This window comes from Oncorhynchus mykiss, chromosome 1 (assembly GCF_057628025.1).
Source record: "Oncorhynchus mykiss isolate SJ-2025 chromosome 1, ASM5762802v1, whole genome shotgun sequence".
NCBI lineage: Eukaryota > Metazoa > Chordata > Actinopteri > Salmoniformes > Salmonidae > Oncorhynchus > Oncorhynchus mykiss.
In genome coordinates, this window is record NC_143022.1 from 87,195,130 (window position 1) to 87,215,812 (window position 20,683).

Here is a 20,683-nt window from a genome sequence, read left to right on the forward strand (position 1 = left end):
CCTCCCGAGATTAGGCTGGTGTAACGAATGTGAAATGGCTAGCTAGTTAGCGGGGTGCGTACTAATAGCGTTTCAATCGTCACTCTCTCTGAGAGTTGGAGTAGTTGTTCCCCTTGCTCCGCAAGGGCCACGGCTTTTGTGGAGCGATGGGTAACTATGCTTCGAGGGTGGCTGTTGTCTGTGTTCCTGGTTCGAGCCCAGGTAGGGGCGAGGAGAAGGAGGGAAGCTATACTGTTATACTGGCAATACTTTAGTGCCTATAAGAACATCCAATAGTCAAAGGTTAATGAAATACAAATGGTATAGAGAGAAATAGTCCTATAAATACTATATTAACTACAACCTAAAACCTCTTACCTTGGAATATTGTAGTCTCATGTTAAAAGGAACCACCAGCTTTCATATGTTCTCATGTTCTGAGCAAGGAACTTTTACTTCTCCAACACTTTGTTTTTGCATTATTTAAACCAAATTGAACATGTTTCATTATTTATTTGAGGCTAAATTGATTTTTATTGATGTATTATATTAAGTTAAAATAAGTGTTCATTCAGTATTGTTGTAATTGTCATTATTACATAAATTAAACAATCGTCCGATTAATCGGTATCGGCTTTTTTTTGTCCTCCAATAATCGGTATCGGCTTTGAAAAATCATAATCGGTCGACCTCTAGTTTGTATACGTGGATTTTATGTCGTGTGTTTTTCCTCCAACACCAGTTTCCATCAATTTGTATAGCGGGCCCTCGTGCCAAATTGAGTCAAAGCTTGTTTGTTTGGTAATTCGTGTGCAGGGTGAATACGTGGTCTGTTGTATGGTAATTTAGTAAAAAGCCAATTTGGCATTTGCTCAGTACGTTGTTTTCACTGAGGAAATTTACAAGTCTGCTGTTAATGATCATGCAGAGAATTTTCCCAAGGTTGCTGTTGACGCATATCCCACGGTAGTTATTGGGGTGATCAGTCCCTGGTTCCAAATATTGGGGAATATCCCAGAGCTGAGGATGAGGTTAGAGTATAGCCAATTTGAATTTGTGGTCTGTATATTTTATCATTTAATTTAGGATACCATCAACTCCACAGGCCTTTTTGAGTTGAAGTGTTGTATTTTGTCCTGTAGTTCATTCAATATCATTGGAGAATCCAGTGGGTTTTAGTAGTATTTAATAGTTGATTCTAAGATTTTGTATTTGATCATGTAAACTAGCACTCAAAAGTTTGGGTCACTTTGAAATGTCCTTGTTTTTGAAAGAAAAGCACTTTTTAAACTTAAAATTGATCATAAATACAGTGTAGACATTGTTAATGTTGTAAATGACTATTGTAGCTGGAAATTGCAATTTTTTTAAATTTACAGTTTTTATGGAATATCAACATAGGCGTGCAGAGGCCCATTATCAGCAACCATCAGTCCTGCTTTCCAATGGTACGTTGTTAGCTAATCCAAGTTTATAATTTTAAAAGGCTAATTGATCATTAGAAAACACTTTTGCAATTGTTAGCACAGCTGAAAACTCTTGTGCTGATTTTAAAAAAGCATAAAACTGGGCTTCTTTAGACTAGTTGAGAATCTGGATCATCAGCATTTATGGGTTTGATTAGACTTAAAATGGCCAGAAACAATTAACTTTCTTCTGAAACTCGTCAGTCTATTCTTGTTCTGAGAAATTAAGGCTATTCCATGCGAGAAATTGCCAAGAAACGGAAGATCTCGTACAACGCTGTGTAGTACTCAATTCACAGAACAGCGCAAACTGGCTCTAACCAGAATCGAAAGAGTGGGAGGCCCCGGTGCACAACTGAGTAAGAGGACAAGTACATTAGTGTCTAGTTTGAGAAACGGATCCCTCACAAGTCCTCAACTGGCAGCTTCATTAACTAGTACTTGCAAAACGCCAGTCTCAACGTCAACAGTGAAGAGGCAACTCCGGGATGCTGGCCTTCTAGGCAGTTGCAAAGAAGAAGGCATCTCTCAGACTGGCCAATAAAAAGAACTCTGAGAGATGGCTTTTTCTTTGCAACTCTGCCTCAAAGGCCAGCATCCTCTTTCTTCACTGTTGACGTAGAGACTGGTGTTTTGAAGGCCAGTTTTATTGCTGCTTTAATCAGAAGAACAACAGTTTTTAGCTGTGCTAACATAATTGCAAAATGGTTTTCTAATGATCAGTTAGCCTTTTTTTAAATGTTAAACTTGGATTAGCAAACACAACCTGCAATTGGAACACAGGAGTGATGGTTGCTGATAATGGGCCTCTCTACTCATATGTAGATATTCGATTAAAAAATCTGCCATTTCCAGCTACAATAGTCATTTACAACATTAACAATGTCTACACTGTATTTCTGATCAATTTTATGTTAATAAACAAAAAATGTACCTTTCAAAAATAAGGACATTTCTAAGTGACTCCAAACCATTGAATGGTAGTCTATATGTTTTTGCTGTTTTCTTCTTTGTTATATAGCTCTCTACCCCTCTTTCTCGCTTTCATGTCACCACCCCTTTACTTTCCTCATTCTTTCTCCCTCTGTCTCCTCCTTTCCTCTCTGTATCAATGTCACTATCTTCCTCTGTCGCTCTCTCTGTTTCTCTCGGTTCCGGTGTGTGTGTGTGTGTGTGCGTATGCGTGTGTGATTCCTGTTTCTTAAAATAACTGACGGCTCAGATTTGTGTGTGCGTGGAACACACACACACACACACACACACACACACACACACACACTGGAATTCCCCAGAAAAGAGGAGTCAGTTTTCCGATGGGGGTTGAGATAATTAAGAGACGTGTGCTTTGTTTAGCCTCTCCCATCCCCAGAGCCTTCAACTTCAGAGAACTGTTAAGGAATGTAAATATATGGTTTCTATAGAAGACTTGGAGAATGTAAATATATGGTTTCTATAGAAATTGTGACCAAATATATTATATGGTATTGAAAAAGCTTACAGGATAACTGGCTCCTACCTCTAGAAGTTGCAATTACTGTTTCATGTTTCTATAATCGACCTGTGAATAAGAGAAAGGGTCGGGTGTGTGCGCTTGCTTGCTTTTTAGTGTGTGTCTCTGAGACAGTGGCGAGGTCCAGTCAGCTGAGAGGGCTTGGTCTTAACAGGAGACGGGACCAGGCAGACAGGTGGAAGCTCGCAGGCAGGTATTATGACTGATTGCCTCACCCCGACGAGCTGGTTTCCCCCTTCACCCTTCTAGGAAGGGTCGGAGAGTAGGTGAAAGGTAAAATGCTATGTAATAGCAGAGAAGGACACTCTGACCTTTTCCCAATTGGAGCTGCCTGATTCCTCCCATCCTTTCCTCCATCCTCTCCTTGCCTCTTTTGGAAAAAGGTCAAAGGTAATTGAGAAGACGAGGCGAGGAAACAAATTACTCTCCTTGATGAAACAAGTGTTTACATACAGTGACTTTGTAAAGTATTCAGACGCCTTGACCTTTTCCACATGTTGTTACGTCACAACCTTATTCTAAAATGTATTAAATAAAACATTTTCCTCAGAAATCTACACACAATACCCCATAATGACGAAGCAAAAAAATTCTTAAATGGAAAAAAACTCTTCCTAGAGTTGGCCGCCCGGCCGAAATAAGCAAATGAGAGAGAAGGGCCTTGGTCAGGGAGGTGACCAAGAACTTATGGTCACACTGACAGAGCTCATGAGTTCCTTTCTGGAGATGGGAGAACCTTCCAGAAGGACAACTATCTCTACAGCACTCCACCAATCAGGCATTTATGGTAGAGTGGCCAGATGGAAGCCACTCCTCAGTTTGCCAAAAGGCACCTAAAGACTCTCAGAACATGAGAAACAAGATTCTCAAGTCTGATGGAACCAAGATTGAACTCTTTGGCCTGAATGCCAAGTGCCACATCTGGATGAAACCTGGCACTATCCCTACGGTAATGCATGGTGGTGGGAGAATCAGGCTGTGGGGATGTTTTTCAGAGCCAGGGACTGGGAGACTAGTCCGGATCGAGGGAAATATGAATGGAGCAAAGTACAGAGATCCTTGATGAAAACCTACTCCAGAGCACTCAAGACCACAGACTGGGGTGAAGGTTCACCTTCCAACAAGACAACGACCTTAAGCACACAGCCAAGACACCGCAGAAGTGGCTTCAGGACTCTGAATGTCCTTGATTGGCCCACCCAGAGCCTGGACGTGAACCCGATTTGAACATCTTTGGAGAGACCTGAAAATAGCTGTGCAGCAACGCTCCCCATCCAACCTGACAGAGCTTGAGTTGATCTGCAAAGAAGAATGGGAGAAACTCCCCAAATACAGGTGTGCCAAGCTTGTAGCGTCATACCCAAGAAGACTTGAAGAATTGCTGCCAAGGTGCAGCAACAAAGTACTGAGTAAAGGGTCTGAATACTTTTCAGTTACTTTTTTTTATAAATTTGCAAATATGTCTAAACCTGTTTTTGCTTTGTCATTATGGGGTGTTGTGGGTAGATAGATGAGAGAAAAGTCGAGGGGTCTGATTTTTACATTTTCATCTTTATTTAACTAAGCAAGTCAGTTAAGAACAAATTCTTATTTACAATGACGGCCAACACCGGCGAAACCCGGACGACACTGGGCCAATTGTGCGCCGCCCTATGGGACTCCCAGTCACGGCCGGTTGTGATACAGCCTGGATTCGAACCAGGGTGTCTGTAGTGACGCCTCTAACACTGAGTTGGAGTGCCTTAGACCGCTGCACCACTCGGAAGACTTGTCTGAGGCACTGTAGATGGAATTGCAAAATGCATCAAATGTAGTGTAAAATTTTTTTTTTAACTAGATGTGGCAGTCATTTTATAGACAAAAGGATAAATAAGTAGCGTATCATTTTTAAATGTCTACATGCTTTTCCCCTCCGAGAAAACAATAGCTGTTTCAAAGTGGGTGTGGCTGACTTCAAAATTCTTCAACGGTTGGATACACCTGAGAATCCTCCGCCAGAGGAGGCAATCGAGGAGATGAGCGAACTCCTTTGTTCACCTGTTAACAAATTGACACTCCAACATATGTCGAACACTTATCCGTTTTCGTGTCACAGATGAGAGGAGGACAGAGGAGTTGAGGAGAGGACAGACTTTTACCCAATTGAGAAAAGGCTGACACACAGACACCGATTTTTTTTTTTTTGCCCGTGATCTAATTGGTCTTTTGAACTGCGTTGTCCTGTTTCCTTCTACAGTAAATGTGGGACTCTTCCTCCAGAAAGCTGCTTCTTCAGCCTCATCTGCAGCGCTGGATCCTTCATGGGTGAGTTTCTGTCTACACACATGAACTGATCTGGGTTGTCGGAGTTAATCAATTAACTTAAGTTAACTTTTTGTAACATACATTTTTTTTGTTGCAAAAAAACATTCAAAATACACTGAACATCAAATACATATCTACTATATACAATCTATACAGCTAAAAACGATGCAATGTCACAACAAGTTGACTTTGAGGTATAAAAAAGTGTGCTTTGTCAATGTACCTGTTTTTGCTGATTTTCTTTGGACAAAATCAAGATGTCAATATTCTTGTAATGCTTTTCGTATAATCTAAAATTCCAGGTCAATTTGAGCAAATTCTGAATTTGCGATTGATCATGACTAGTCAAATCCTGCGATAAACTTGATAAAATGTTGGAATTGTTTAACAGCCCTAGAACTCATACATCATGTGCACGTGTCGTGCCCTGTGTGTGTCGGCAGTTTGAGTCTAACGGCTCCAGTCAATGATTCCCAGCTGTGGCTGAGCCCACTCCATTGACGCACAGCCCTGGGCATGCATGTGTCTGTGTTATCCACTGTGGGCCAGGGCGGCCGGACGTAATGCCAGGCATCAGAGAGCCACCCCAGCTCTGCTTTGTGTCTGTGTATGACTGTGTGTTCATAGTTGTGTGTTTCCGTGTCCCTACCCTACTCTGGAGAGGAGGCTTGATGGCCGCTGCTATTTAAGGTCTGCTGGCTGGCTGTAGCAGCTTTTAAAGCCAGACTCGGTAAGTCCCAAATACAATTTAATTAAATGTTCTGGTTTAATATACAGTACCAGTCAAAAGTTTGGACACACCTACTCATACAAGAGTTTTAGTTTTTTGTACTATTTTCTACATTGTAGAATAATAGTGAAGACCAAATATATGAAATAACACATGGAATCATGTAGTAACCACTTTTTAAAAAACATCTAAATATATTTGAGATTCTTCAAAGTAGCCAAACTTTACCTTGACAGCTTTGCACACTCTTGGCATTCTCTCAATCAGCTTCATGAAGTAGCCACCTGGAATGCATTTCAATTAACAGGTGTGCCCTCTTAAAAGTTTATTTGTGAAATTTCTTTCCTTAATGCGTTTGAGACAAACAGTTGTGTTGTGACAAGGTAGGGTTAGCATACAGAAGATATCCCTATTTGGTAAAAGACCAAGTCCATATTATGGCAAGAACAGCTCAGATAAGCAAAGAGAAACGACAGTCCATCATTACTTTAAGATATGAAGGTCAGTCAATCCAGAAAATTTCATTAACATTGAAAGTTTCTTCAAGTGCAGTCGCAAAAACCTTCAAGCGCTATGATGAAACTGGCTCTCACGAGGACTGCCACAGCAAAGGAAGACCCAGAATCACCTCTGCTGCAGAGGACAGCCTCAGTCATTGTCAGGGTTCCATTTGAGCTCCTATGGTGTTCTCAATTTGTATGAATGATTTGGGAAATGGGATGCAACCAGCAAAGTTGCATCTATATGCAGATGATAGTCATATATTCATGTGCTCCTTCTCTGGTTCAGGCTGTTGAAGAGCTCCTGACTGCTTTGCAGTTACTGCAGGCCCTCCCTTTATGGTCTCAAACGGGTCTTGAATCTACAAAAAAACACATTTCATGAACTTTACCAGAGCTCGCACTCAGACAGAGAAGGTTAGCATTGTCACATCTGGTAGCTTATCCATTGAACAAGTGTCATCCTACAAATACCTTTGTATATGGTTGGATGACAAGTTGTCCTTTTCATATGGATAATCTTGTGAGAAAGATTACTTTTAAATTGGGTTTTTATTTTCGTAATAAGGCTTGCTTCCCAGTTATGGCTAGAAAGAACCTTGTTCAGGCCACTTTTCTCTCTGTAATTGATTATGGTGACGTGTTGTATATGCATGCAGCCTCTGTCTTACAGAGGCTGGACTCTGTATCATGCATCCTTGCTCTTTTATTACAAATACCAAGTCACTCACCCACCATTGCACCTTGTACCAAATAGTAGGTTACACCTCACTTTATATGCGCAGAAAGCTACATTTGTATGTGTTTATCTACAAAAAAAACTTTTGGTAAACTCCCTCTTTACCTCTGTAGTCTGGTCTCTTTCACCACCAGCAGTCACCATACCCGGTCTGCTAGGTGGTTGCTACTTAAAGCCGCCAAAACATTCACAGTTTTAGACTGCCTTCTCATCTTGTGAACCAGAGGCATGGAGTAATCTACAATCCATGCTTCATCTAGATATGTTAGTGCCACTGAATTCATTTCAAATTTTGATGGGAGACTCTGTTACAGAGGAGTGTAAATGCTTTTTTTAGGCTGGATCATGTTGTATTGTTGTATGTTTTACTTCTGTAATGTATTGAGTGTTGCTGCCTTGGCCAGGTCTCCTTTGAAAAAGAGACTCTGGGTCTCAATCGGCTTTTCCTGGTTAAATAAAGCTTAAATTAACTGCAACTCAGATTGCAGCCCAAATAAATGCTTCAGAGTTCAAGTAACAGATGCATTTCAACATCAACTGTTCAGAGGAGACTGTGATTCAGGCCTTCATGATCGATTTGCTGCAAAGAAACCACTTCTAAAGGACACCAATAAGAAGAAGAGACTTGCTTGGGCCAAGAAACATGATCAATGGACATTAGACCGGTGGAAATCTGTCCTTTTGGTCTGATGAGTCCAAATTTGAGATTTTCCGTAGGTGAACGGATGATCTCCACATGTGTGGTTCCCACCGTGAAGAATGTAGGAGGTGGTGTGATGGTATTTAGAATTCAAGGCACACCTAATCAGCATGGCTACCACAGCATTCTGTAGCTATACGCCATCCCATCTGGTGTGCGCTTAGTCCCACGATCATTTGTTTTTTAACAGGACAGTGACCCAAAACACACCTCCAGGCTGTCTAAGGGCTATTTGACCAAGAAGGAGAGTGATGGAGTTCTGCATCAGATAACCTGGCCTCCACAATCACCAGACCTCAACCCAATTGAAATGATTTGGGATGAGTTGGACCGCAGAGTGAAGGAAAAGCAGCCAACAAGCCAACTTCTTCAAGACTGTTGGAAAAGCATTCCAGGTGACTACCTCATGAAGCTGTTTGAGAGAGTGCAAAGCTGTCATCAAGGCAAAGGGTGGCTACTTTGAAGAATCTCAAATATAAAATATATTTTTATTTGGTTACTACATGATTCCATATGTGTTATTTCATATTTTTTATGTCATCACTATTATCCAACAGTGAACTTTTTTTTCTCATTTTTTCCCCCTTTTTTTTCAAAATATTTTTTTACAAATTATAAGTAGAGCAGCTTTGTTTACAAATTGCAGGTGACATTTCTCCAGATAATTATAATGCATAGAATGTGATATGATCAATAGGTCTATCTGATCCATCCACTACTTCAGCAAACTCGGCAAAAAAAGAAACGTCCTCTCACTGTCAACTGCGTTTATTTTCAGCAAACTTAACGTGTAAATTAGAGGTTGAACAATTTTATGATTGTTCAACGCCGATACCGATTTATTGGAGGACCAAAAAGGTCGATACCGATTAATCGGCCGATATTGTTATTTATTTGTAATAATGACAATTACAACAATACTGAATGAATACTTATTTTAACTTAATATAATACATCAATAAAAATCAATTTAGCCTCAAATAAATAATGAAACATATTCAATTTGGTTTAAATAATGCAAAAACAAAGTGTTGGAGAAGTAAAAGTGCAATATGTGCCATGTAAAAAAAGCTAATATTTGAGTTCCTTGCTCAGAACATGAGAACATATGAAAATTGGTGGTTCCTTTTAACATGAGACTTCAATATTCTAAGGTAAGAGATTTTAGATTGTAGTTAATATAGTATTTATAGGACTATTTCTCTCTCTACCATTTGTATTTCATTAACCTTTGACTATTGGATGTTCGTAAAGGCACTAGTATTGCCAGTGTAACAGTATAGCTTCCGTCCCTCTCCTCGCCCCTACCTGGGCTCAAACCAGGAACACATCGACAACAGCCACACTCGAAGCAGCGGGGAATAGGGGAATAACTACTCCAAGTCTCAGAGCTAGTGACGTTTGAAACGCTATTAGCGCACACCCAGCCAACTAGCTAGCCATTTCACATTGGTTACACCAGCCATTAGGCTGATAGGCTTGAAGTCATAAACAACGCTGTGCTTGCGAAGAGCTGCTGGCAAAACGCACGAAAGTGCTGTTTGAATGAATGCTTACGAGCCTGCTGCTGCCTACCATCGCTCGGTCAGACTGCTCTATCAAATCATAGACTTAATTATAACATAATAACACACAGAAATACGAGCCTTTGGTCATTAATATGGTCGAATCCGGAAACTATCATTTCGAAAACAAAACCGTTTATTTCAGTGAAATACGGAACCGTTCGGTATTTTATCTAAAGGGTGGCATCCCTAAGTCTAAATATTCTTGTTACATTGCACAACCTTCAATGTTATGTCATAATTACGTACAATTCTGGCAAATTAGTTCGCAATGAGCCAGGCAACACAAACTGTTGCATATACACTGACAATTTCACCTGGTTAATATTGCCTGCTAACCTGGATTTCTTTTAGCTAAATATGCAGGTTTAAAAATATATACTTCTGTGTATTGATTTTAAGAAAGGCATTGGTGTTTATGGTTAGGTACAGGTCGTCCAACGATGGTGCTTTTTTCGCAAATGCGCTTTTGTTAAATCGTCCCCCAGCGTTGCATCGATTATATGCAACGCAGGACACGCTAGATAAACGAGTAATATCATCAACTATGTGTAGTTAACTCGTGATTATGATTGTTTTTTATAAGAAGCTTTATGCTAGTTTGGCTTCTACTACATTCGTGTAACAGGCAGGCTCCTCGTGGAGTGCAATGAGGCAGGTGGTTAGAGCGTTGGACTAGTTAACTGTAGGGTTGCAAGATTGGATCCCCCGAGCTGACAAGGTGATAATCTTGTCGTTCTGCCACAGGAAGTTAACCCACCCTTCCTAGGCCATCATTGAAAATAAGAGTGTGTTCTTAACTGACTTGCCTAGTTTAAAGGTATAACATTTTTTAATAAATCGGCGCCCAAAAATACCATTCCGATTAATAAGTCGATTAAGATTCAACAACTGAGTCATAAACTGAACAAGTTCCACAGAGATGTGACTAACAGAAATTTTATAATTTGTCCCTGAACAAAGGGGGGGGGGGGGGGGGTCAAAATCAAAAGTAACAGTCAGTATCTGGTGTGTGTGTGTATCTCCTCCTTATGGACTGCACCAGATTTGCCAGTTCTTGTTCTTGATGTTACCCCACTCTTCCACCAAGGCACCTGCAAGTTCCCGGACATTTCTGGGGGGAATGGCCTTAGCTCTCACCCTCTGATCTCTGATCTAACAGGTCCCAGACGTGCTCAATGGGTTTGCGATCTGGGCTCTTTGCTGGCCATGGCAGAACACTGACATTCCTGTCTTGCAGGAAATCACACACAGAACAAGCAGTATGGCTGGAGGCTTTGTCATGTCAGGATGAGCCTGCAGGAAGGGTACCACATGAGGGAGGAGGAGGTCTTCCCTGTAACGGACAGCTTTGAGATTGCCTGCAATTATTACCAAGATGGCATAGCAGTCAGACGTCCTTTGTCCTCGTCTTGTCGTGTCCCGTGTATGTGTGTTCTATATATATATATATATATATATATATATATAGAATTTTATTTTCCAAAAACTTAACTTCAAAACACTCTCCTGCAACCCGCCTCACCAATTTAAAAAAAATAAGTATTATTTACCTCAAATCTGAAATCCACAATAGAAGCTAGCCAGAAGTTAACCAAGTCACTGGCTAACGTTAGTATTCAGCTAACCACGGTTTGTGGTCATCAGCTATCCTTTAGCTTTTGTACAACGCGACTCAGACCAGAACATACCGGACCTATTTTTCAACCGCAAGCTCTGGACATTTACACCTGGACCTTGCAGTTAGCTAGCTGCTCTCCGTGTGACTATTGGCTTACGTCGATCCCGGAGCTAACATCAATTATTCCAGAGTTAGCCAGCTGAAGAGTTCCATCAGCCACTCCTGGGCTACATTCACCTATGCGAACCCGTTTTACTGCTGATGCGGAGTCCCACCGGGCCTTCACAACTGGACAACCGACGTTATCTGCCTGAGGGAGTTATCCAACTGGCCCATCCGTCGCAACGTTACCTGAACGCCGATCTGCGGCCCGCTAATCGTTAGCTATCTTATCAGCTGTTATCTGAATAGGTCTATGGGACAATTTTTCTTGGGTCACTATAACTATATCTATTTTGCCAATTGGATTGATCCCCTCTACCACACGGAACCCCACTAATCTAATAACGGAAACGCACGAGGTGCCTAAAAACAGATCTCCATCCTATGCTAGCTTGCTACCGATGGCCCGGCCAGCTGTCTGAATTGCCGTTACCACAACCAACAAAACTACTCACTGGACCCTTATGATCACTCGGTTAGGCATGCCTCTCCTTAATGTAAATATGCCTTGTCCATTGCTGTTCTGGTTAGTGTTTATTGGCTTATTTCACTGTAGAGCTTCTAGCCCTGCTCATTTATATAACTTTCAGTTCCACACATGCGATGACATCACCAGGTTTCAATTATGTTTCTAGCGACAATATCTCTCTCATCATCACTCAATACCTAGGTTTATCTCCACTGTATTCATATCCTACCATACCTTTTGTCAGTACATTATACCTTGAAGCTATTTTATCACCCCCAGAAACCTCCTTTTACTCTCATTTCTCATAGCTTTTAGCCGTGTGTCAGTGTGTCAAATCGGAGGGCCTGTTATCCGGGCCTCTGGCAGTCTCTATGGGGGTGCCACAGGGTTCAATTCTTGGACCGACTCTCTTCTCTATATACATCAATGATGTTGCTCCAGACGAGCTTCAATGCCATACAACTCTCCTTCCGTGGCCTCCAATTGCTCTTAAATACAAGTAAAACTAAATGCATGCTCTTCAACCGATCGCTGCCTGCACCTGCCCGCCCGTCCAACATCACTACTCTGGACGGTTCTGACTTATGTGGACAACTATAAATACCTAGGTGTCTGGTTAGACTGTAAACTCTCCTTCTAGACTCGCATCAAACATCTCCAATTCAAAGTTAAATCTAGAATTGGCTTCCTATTTCGCAACAAACCATCCTTCACTCATGCTGCCAAACATACCCTTGTAAAACTGACCATCCTATCGATCCTCGACTTCGGCGATATCATTTACAAAATAGCCTCCAATACCCTACTCAACAAATTGGATGCAGTCTATCACAGTGCCATCCGTTTTGTCACCAAAGCCCCATATACTACCCACCACTGCGACCTGTACGCTCTCGTTGGCTGGCCCTCGCTTCATACTCGTTGCCAAACCCACTGGCTCCAGGTCATCTACAAGACCCTGCTAGGTAAAGTCCCCCCTTATCTCAGCTCGCTGGTCACCATAGCAGCACCCACCTGTAGCACGCGCTCCAGCAGGTATATCTCTCTGGTCACCCCCAAAACCAATTCTTCCTTTGGCCGCTTCTCCTTCCAGTTCTCTGCAGCCAATGACTGGAACGAACTACAAAAATCTCAAACTGGAAACACTTATCTCCCTCACTAGCTTTAAGCACCAGCTGTTAGAGCAGCTCACAGATTACTGCACCTCTACATAGCCCATCTATAATTTATCCCAAACAACTACCTCTCCCCCTACTGTATTTATTTATTTTGCTCCTTTGCACCCCATTATTTCTATCTCTACCTTGCACATTCTTCCACTGCAAATCTACCATTCCAGTGTTTTACTTGCTATATTGTATTTACTTCGCCACCATGGCCTTTTTTTTGCCTTTACCTCTCTTCTCACCTCCATTGGCTCACATTGTATATAGACTTATTTTTCTACTGTATTATTGACTGTATGTTTGTTTTACTCCATGTGTAACTCTGTTGTTGTATGTGTCGAACTGCTTTGCTTTATCTTGGCCAGGTCGCAATTGTAAATGAGAACTTGTTCTCAACTTGCCTACCTGGTTAAATAAAGGTGAAATAAACTTTAGTGTCCTAAGTTTTCATAACTGTGACCTTAATTGCCTACTGTTAGTGTCTTAATGAAAGTTCCACAGGTGCATGTTCATTAATTGTGAAAAGACAGTGTCCTGAAAAAGAGATGTTTCCTTCCAGTTTATCTAGTTACATCCCCATCATTATAAACCAGACTTATTATAAATGAGAGTTGGGTGATACAGAATAAAAGCGTAATTTAGCTGATGTGGTAACGGTTAATAGTAAAGCATATAATATATTAGCTGGCAAACAAATCCATCCACACACATTGCTTGCAAATGTGCATAGCCTACTTACTTGCAAACCTTGCTGGACTTGCTAGCTAGCTAATTGTGTTCCTCTTGGATGTTGAGGTAACTATTGGAAACTTTCGACGTCAAATTTGTGTTATAATTCAACCCTATAGATGCCGAGGGTTGACTTTTCCGGGCAAGTGTTTGCACTGCACAAGATCAAGCAGTTAACGGCTTTACCGTTGCACCCCAGTAGGAGGCCTATATTGTTGAACTTGACTGTGTAAAATAGAATTCCATTTTAGTGCTCTAACGTTCATAGCTTACTCCACTTGTAAATTTGAATTGTTATGATGTAGTAGAGTAGCCTACATGCTTGTTGTATGCTACAAGAAAACGAGAACACCGGCTGTCTGATACTGATGGAAGGGTGGCTGGCCCAGCTGACTGATACTGACTGATGAAGGGTGGCTCTTCCTTCCCTCACAGCTATCTTCAATTAGGCAGGTACAATGAAGCCCAAACAGAGACCAGTGTAGCATGTCTGCATTAGTGACAGTACAACCAGTCCAAACCCATTAGCAATGACCCCTCGGTCTGTACCCCTTTCCTTTTCTTTCTCTCCTATTTCACTAGTGTAACTCACCTGGTCTCTCTCTCCCCCCCTCTCTCTCCTATTTCACTAGTGTAACTCACCTGGTCTCTCTCTCCCCCCCTCTCTCTCCTATTTCACTAGTGTAACTCACCTGGTCTCTCTCTCCCCCCCTCTCTCTCCTATTTCACTAGTGTAACTCACCTGGTCTCTCTCCCCCCCCCCCCTCTCTCTCCTATTTCACTAGTGTAACTCACCTGGTCTCTCTCTCCCCCCCCCTCTCTCCTATTTCACTAGTGTAACTCACCTGGTCTCTCTCTCCCCCCCTCTCTCTCCTATTTCACTAGTGTAACTCACCTGGTCTCTCTCTCCCCCCCTCTCTCTCCTATTTCACTAGTGTAACTCACCTGGTCTCTCTCTCCCCCCCGCTCTCTCTCCTATTTCACTAGTGTAACTCACCTGGTCTCTCTCTCCCCCCCGCTCTCTCTCCTATTTCACTAGTGTAACTCACCTGGTCTCTCTCTCCCCCCCGCTCTCTCTCCTATTTCACTAGTGTAACTCACCTGGTCTCTCTCTCCCCCCCTCTCTCTCCTATTTCACTAGTGTAACTCACCTGGTCTCTCTCTCCCCCCTCTCTCTCCTATTTCACTAGTGTAACTCACCTGGTCTCTCTCTCCCCCCCTCTCTCCTATTTCACTAGTGTAACTCACCTGGTCTCTCTCTCCCCCCCCCCCCTCTCCTATTTCACTAGTGTAACTCACCTGGTCTCTCTCTCCCCCCCCTCTCTCCTATTTCACTAGTGTAACTCACCTGGTCTCTCTCTCCCCCCTCTCTCTCCTATTTCACTAGTGTAACTCACCTGGTCTCTCTCTCCCCCCCTCTCTCTCCTATTTCACTAGTGTAACTCACCTGGTCTCTCTCTCCCCCCCTCTCTCTCCTATTTCACTAGTGTAACTCACCTGGTCTCTCTCTCCCCCCCTCTCTCTCCTATTTCACTAGTGTAACTCCTCTAGTCTCTCCTTCACCCCTTCTTCCCCATCCCTTCCCTAGTATTGTCACCTGGCAAATTTCCTGGAAACCATTGGAAAAACCCTCTCTCTCTCTCTCTCTCTCTCTCTCTCTCTACAGTGATGGTGATAGTATTCCTACGTTATGCCCATGTGATAGAGAAGTATCAGAACTGTGTGTTGAACACAGCAGGCCTATCCACCGGCTGGATATGTGCTGCAGGACTCATCATGATTGGCAACTTCCAGGTACGTGCGTTCAGCAACACAACTGTTTCACACTCTTTATCTGTCCCTACCTCTCCTCTCCTCTGCTGCCCTAACCCTTTTCTATTCTCTCCTCTCTCTCCACCTCTCCTCTCTCGCCACCTCTCCTCTCTCGCCACCTCTCCTCTCTCGCCACCTCTCCTCTCTCGCCACCTCTCCTCTCTCGCCACCTCTCCTCTCTCGCCACCTCTCCTCTCTCGCCACCTCTCCTCTCTCGCCACCTCTCCTCTCTCCACCCTTTCTCTCGCCACCCTTTCTCTCGCCACCCTTTCTCTCGCCACCCTTTCTCTCTCTCGCCACCTTTCCTCTCTCTCGCCACCTTTCCTCTCTCTCGCCACCTTTCCTCTCTCTCTCTCTCTCCTTCCTCTGCTGGTGCCTCAGCATTCCAGACCTGCTTCATGTTGTAGTTATGGACCACTCACGTATGGGGGTACACACACACACACACACACTATTAGGGTAGTGAGGCATCCCACCTTAATTCCTGCCCTGTGGTTGTTTAGTTGTTCAGGACATAGTTTCTGCAAGTTTAAATATTTGGAACTTTGATGCCAAGTCGCTTGCACGGTGCCAATTTGGGGTACTATAGGAGGGTTGCCTTAGAGACTATTGGAGGAAGGGGGGGGCGGGTTCCTTAACATTCAGTACATTAGGTCTTTGCCTGCAATTAGTTATGTCTGAATGACTTCCTCCCTCTTTCCCCCTCTCCATTTATCCTAATATCTCTGTCTATCCCTACTCTCTACTAGGCTTGCAAACATTCATATAATTCCCAGGTATTTCAGAGAACGATAATTCGTAGACCGAGGATTACCTACTCGCTTTTTCCCTCCTGATTTCAGGAATCCTCCACCAGGATATAAAAAAAAAAAGTTGCAACTCTACTGCTTAATCTCTGGGCGTTCTGGGCGTTCAGGGCTCTGGGCGTTCAGGGCTCTGGGCGTTCAGGGCTCTGGGCGTTCAGGGCTCTGGGCGTTCAGGGCCCTGAACGCCCAGAGCCCTGAACGCCCAGAGAGTAAGCATGAAAACGAGATGTCTCTTGTTGAATGACAACAAACACACTTCATTGAAGAATCCCTACTGTTGATCAATCACCAAAGAAAGGGCATAGACTTCAGAGACTGAAGTTCGGCTTGCTTCAGGAAGATTTTTTTTGTGTGCGTAAACTGCCGAAAAAACCTTTGCAGAAGACCGAAACGATAATATCACTGTTTCAGATGGGAAGCATGCCTTTAGTGTGTGTGTGTCAAAGCGAAAGTAAGAGCAAAGATTTTTATCACTAAAGCAAGAAACACCTCAGCCTATTGTTTCCTATGGGAACAGATGTCACAGTGGGCAGAGCCAAGCATGAGCTAGCAAGATCCTATTGGCCTGTTCTAGCGTATATCTGTATATTTCCGTTAGGGAACGCCTACTCTGTGACATGGCCGTGTGCAATAACTCAATTGGACTTCGCACTCCTTCTAAACAACGCAATTTTTAGAACATTGGCAATGGCTAAAGTCTACAAAACGTAGTCTACTCTGTTCATAACAGATTCTAGTTTTGGGAACAGAAAACGCTATTGAGATCAAATGTTTCATCGATGAGAAGATTTGCAGAATGGAGGCCAAAATCCATCTAGTTCCATCTTCTCTCACTGCCTGCCAGTGGGCTTCCTCTCACTACCATATTTGTTAATGAGTGAAAATGCCAAGCGGGTGCTTCATATTTCTACATCCAGTGAAATATCTGTCTCATTGTCCTATCTGTGGTAAGAACAGGGAGTAGCATCAGTGACTCACTTCCCTCCCTTCCCTTTCTCCCTCCTATCCTCTGGGGCCTGTCTGCCAGCAGAGCGTTGTGAAAAACTGGAGGGAGATTTTACGGGGAGGGGGAGGGGGGGGGGTTTAAGTGAGTCATCACGGCACGCATGTGTGTTTGTTACAGCCAGGAGCAGACTGTGCGCACACGTGTCACAGATCCCATCTGTACCCAATCAGAGCCAGTCTCTGGAACTTTCTGTATTCAATCACCAATCAGAGCTAGTCCCCACTGCAGTAGTGTTGGATGACATAAAACTTAATTAATTTTAAAAAGTTGTATAGCTACATAAATACATAGACATAGCATATTTAACACTCACATTAGTAGACCAATTTGAAGCAGTGAAAATTAAATAGGCTGTGTTTGCAGCTGGAACAGTAGGACAAACAGTACTTCGATGAAAGCCTCACAGAGCATCAGAAACAACACAATCACTAAAAGTACTAGGCTATATAATAACACTTTTAGGACATCATGTTGTGTTATGCAGGGCAGGGCTCTTTGACTCAGACCCTTTTAGACAGGAGGACCTGAAGTAGATGGCCACACACACACACACACACCAGGGGTGGATGTGAATAGTACACTTCTTTGGGTGTTCCCTCTGTGGGCGCTGACTGGGAGAGAGAACACAGGAGAGATGAGGGGATGAGACAGGCAGGCGGGTGGAGGGAGGTGTGAAAGGCATGACTGGAAGTCAGTCTGCTTCTCTCTCCTAGAGACAACTGAAGGTTCTCTGGGCCACAGACATCTCTCTTTACACCTATTTCACCATTCCAATTCTCCCTGTTCTGAATGATCCTTCCTACCTTCTTTCTAAGCCTATTTTTTTGCTCTCACTATTAAAACCAGCTCTTTTTCTACGCTCTGCATCATCCTGGTACTCTATTCCATCCCTTACATGACCTCTGACCTGCTTGTCCCTTTCACCTGAAGCAACATTAGCTACAGGATATTACCAGTAAACACTTTCAAGAGTTACTTTTGTACTTTGTCCTCGCTTGGGCATGTGTGTGGCCGGCAGGTAGCCTAGCGGTTAAGGGCAGGTAGCCTAGCGGTTAAGGGCAGGTAGCCTAGCGGTTAAGGGCAGGTAGCCTAGCGGTTAAGGGCAGGTAGCCTAGCGGTTAAGGGCAGGTAGCCTAGCGGTTAAGAGCGTTGGGCCAGTAACCGAAAGGTCGCTGGTTCGACTCCCTAGGTGAAGAATCTGTCGGTGCCCTTGAGGAACCCTAATTGCTCCTGTAAGTCACTCTGGATAAAAGCGTCTGCTAAATGACTTAAAAGTCAGTGTGTTACACAGCCTCTTCACCCTGCCTACAACAGGTAGATGCTCCCTAGCATTTACTGCCTGCCAAAGTCAACTGCAGACGTTGGCTGGGTGGGCAGCATTAGAACATATGGCTAGCTGAACATTGGAAAGACTTGCAGAAAGGCTGTACTTTCCTTTCCTCAACTCTACTGGTGTCTGTGTGTGACAGCTAAATAGGAAAGTGTTGGACCAGAAGCAATAGGATTTACCTAATGGACACTGCTAACGAGGAGAGGGATGAGAGGTGTTACTGCACTGCAAGCTGTCTTTATCAACAGTAATTATATACTGTAGCTGTCATCTCTGGCTGTTTTGTCTTTGATTTTATAGGAAGAGCCATAGAGAGAAAATTAATTTGGTCTCTAAGGAAGAGCCTAGAAAACCTACTGTCATTTCATACTGAGTTAGTGAGGGCAACGGAAAGCTGTTGCTGTAGCCGAAGCCTTTGGTCTGATAAATTAGTCCCTCGTCTTAGTTAATAATAGCTAGCCTAACTATTGTCATTTTCATATGGATTGTAGTTGTTCTGGGAGAACTACCAATTGATAAAGGTGACTTGACACACATTTATTCTGTCGGTCTCCTTGGTCTGGTCAGTACCCTGCATTGTTTACAGCTGCTTTGAGTGTGTGCTGTTCTGTTATCAGGTTCCATCGGACTGTCTGGTGCCACTGAGGCCTGTGTGTGTGTGTGTGTGTGGTCACATGCTCCTTTGTGTATTGTGTGTTTCAGCCTGGCAACGTGATCAAATTCAGGAGGGACAAGGAGGCGTTATACTCTACTGTACCACTGGCCTCTTTCTCACCTCTCTCTCTCTTTCTCGCTGACCTATCGGCTCGCTCGCTCCCTGCTCGCTCCCTGCTCGCTCCCTGCTCGCTCCCTCCTCGCTCCCTCCTCGCTCGCTCCCTCCTCGCTCCCTCCTCGCTCGCTCCCTCCCTCCTCGCTCCCTCCTCGCTCGCTCCCTCCTCGCTCGCTCCCTGCTCGCTCGCTCCCTGCTCGCTCGCTCCCTCGCTCCCTGCTCGCTCGCTCCCTCCTCGCTCGCTCCCTCCTCGCTCGCTCCCTCCTCGCTCGCTCCCTCCTCGCTCGCTACCTGCTCGCTCGCTCGCTCCCTCCTCGCTCGCTCCCTCCTCACTCGCTCCCTCATCTCTCGCTCGCCCCCCCTCCCTCTCTCGACCCCCCCCCCCCCCTCAATCCCAGTCTCTATTTCTGTCTAAAGAAAGAATAAAAGTAACAGGTGGCTCCATTGACAACACAGCAGGGTCACTGAGTTACCTGACTCAGTAGTTTCAATGACTGACTGCTGCTGCCCCCTTCTGGCCAAATTGAGCCACAGCAGCACTAGAGGTTGGAACAGAGAGGGGGCTTTTGTCTAGCATCATATGCCATGTGTTTCAATGTGACGTCTTCAGTGTATTCATTATGTGCCTTGTTCAATGCCATTGAGACAATGAAAATCAAGCCTATGCTAATAAATGCATCTCTCTCTTTCTATCTTCCCTCTCGCTTGCTCCCTCCCAGGTGGACAATGCTAAGATCCTCCACTATGTGGGGGCAGGGGTAGCGTTCCCCACCAGTATGCTGTTTGTGTGTCTTCAGTCGGCTCTAACCTACAGGCTGGCCAAGACTCAGGGAGAATACAGCGTGGCTCACCTACGACTGGGCATGACACTACTGGCCTTCATCACCCTGGTGCTTAGTATCCTTTACCGCAACACAGATCTTATTGAGTCTTTTATCTTCACAACCAAGGCCGGGGGGGGGGGGTACTGGTACATCATGCTGCTTCATGCTACAGAAACAGGAGAGGATGTTTTGAGGCGATAAGTCGAGGCTCATACGACTTAACACAACCAGAGAGAACAGAGGGAAGATTGAAGGGGGGGGGGGGGGGGGGGGTGTTGGAATGTGGGAGAGAAGCGAAGGATGGGGGGTGGAGGAGCTGGAGAGTGGGGGGGTGGAGGAGCTGGAGAGTGGGGGGGTGGAGGAGCTAGAGAGTGGGGGGATAGAGGGGGGTGGCAGGGGAGTGAGGGTATGAAATAGGGAGTTGATATGAATGTTGCTGCTGCAGTCCAATATAGGATAATCCACTCCCTACAGCTCTCCACTAGTGCATAGGGCC

At 44.1% G+C, this 20,683-nt stretch overlaps 1 protein-coding gene across 4 annotated transcripts in view; it reads left to right on the top strand.

Moving 5' to 3' along the window:
- zgc:154058 (Frag1/DRAM/Sfk1 family protein) overlaps window positions 1-20,683 on the top strand; it is a 53,910-nt gene that overhangs the window by 29,426 nt on the left and 3,801 nt on the right. For all 4 annotated transcript variants that reach the window (XM_036987350.2, XM_090243046.1, XM_090243043.1 and 1 more), the window contains 3 exons: window positions 5,192-5,259; window positions 15,307-15,434; window positions 20,083-20,260. In XM_036987350.2, coding sequence (XP_036843245.1) covers window positions 5,192-5,259; window positions 15,307-15,434; window positions 20,083-20,260 — 374 coding nt within the window. The remainder of the gene's footprint in view (window positions 1-5,191; window positions 5,260-15,306; window positions 15,435-20,082; window positions 20,261-20,683) is intronic.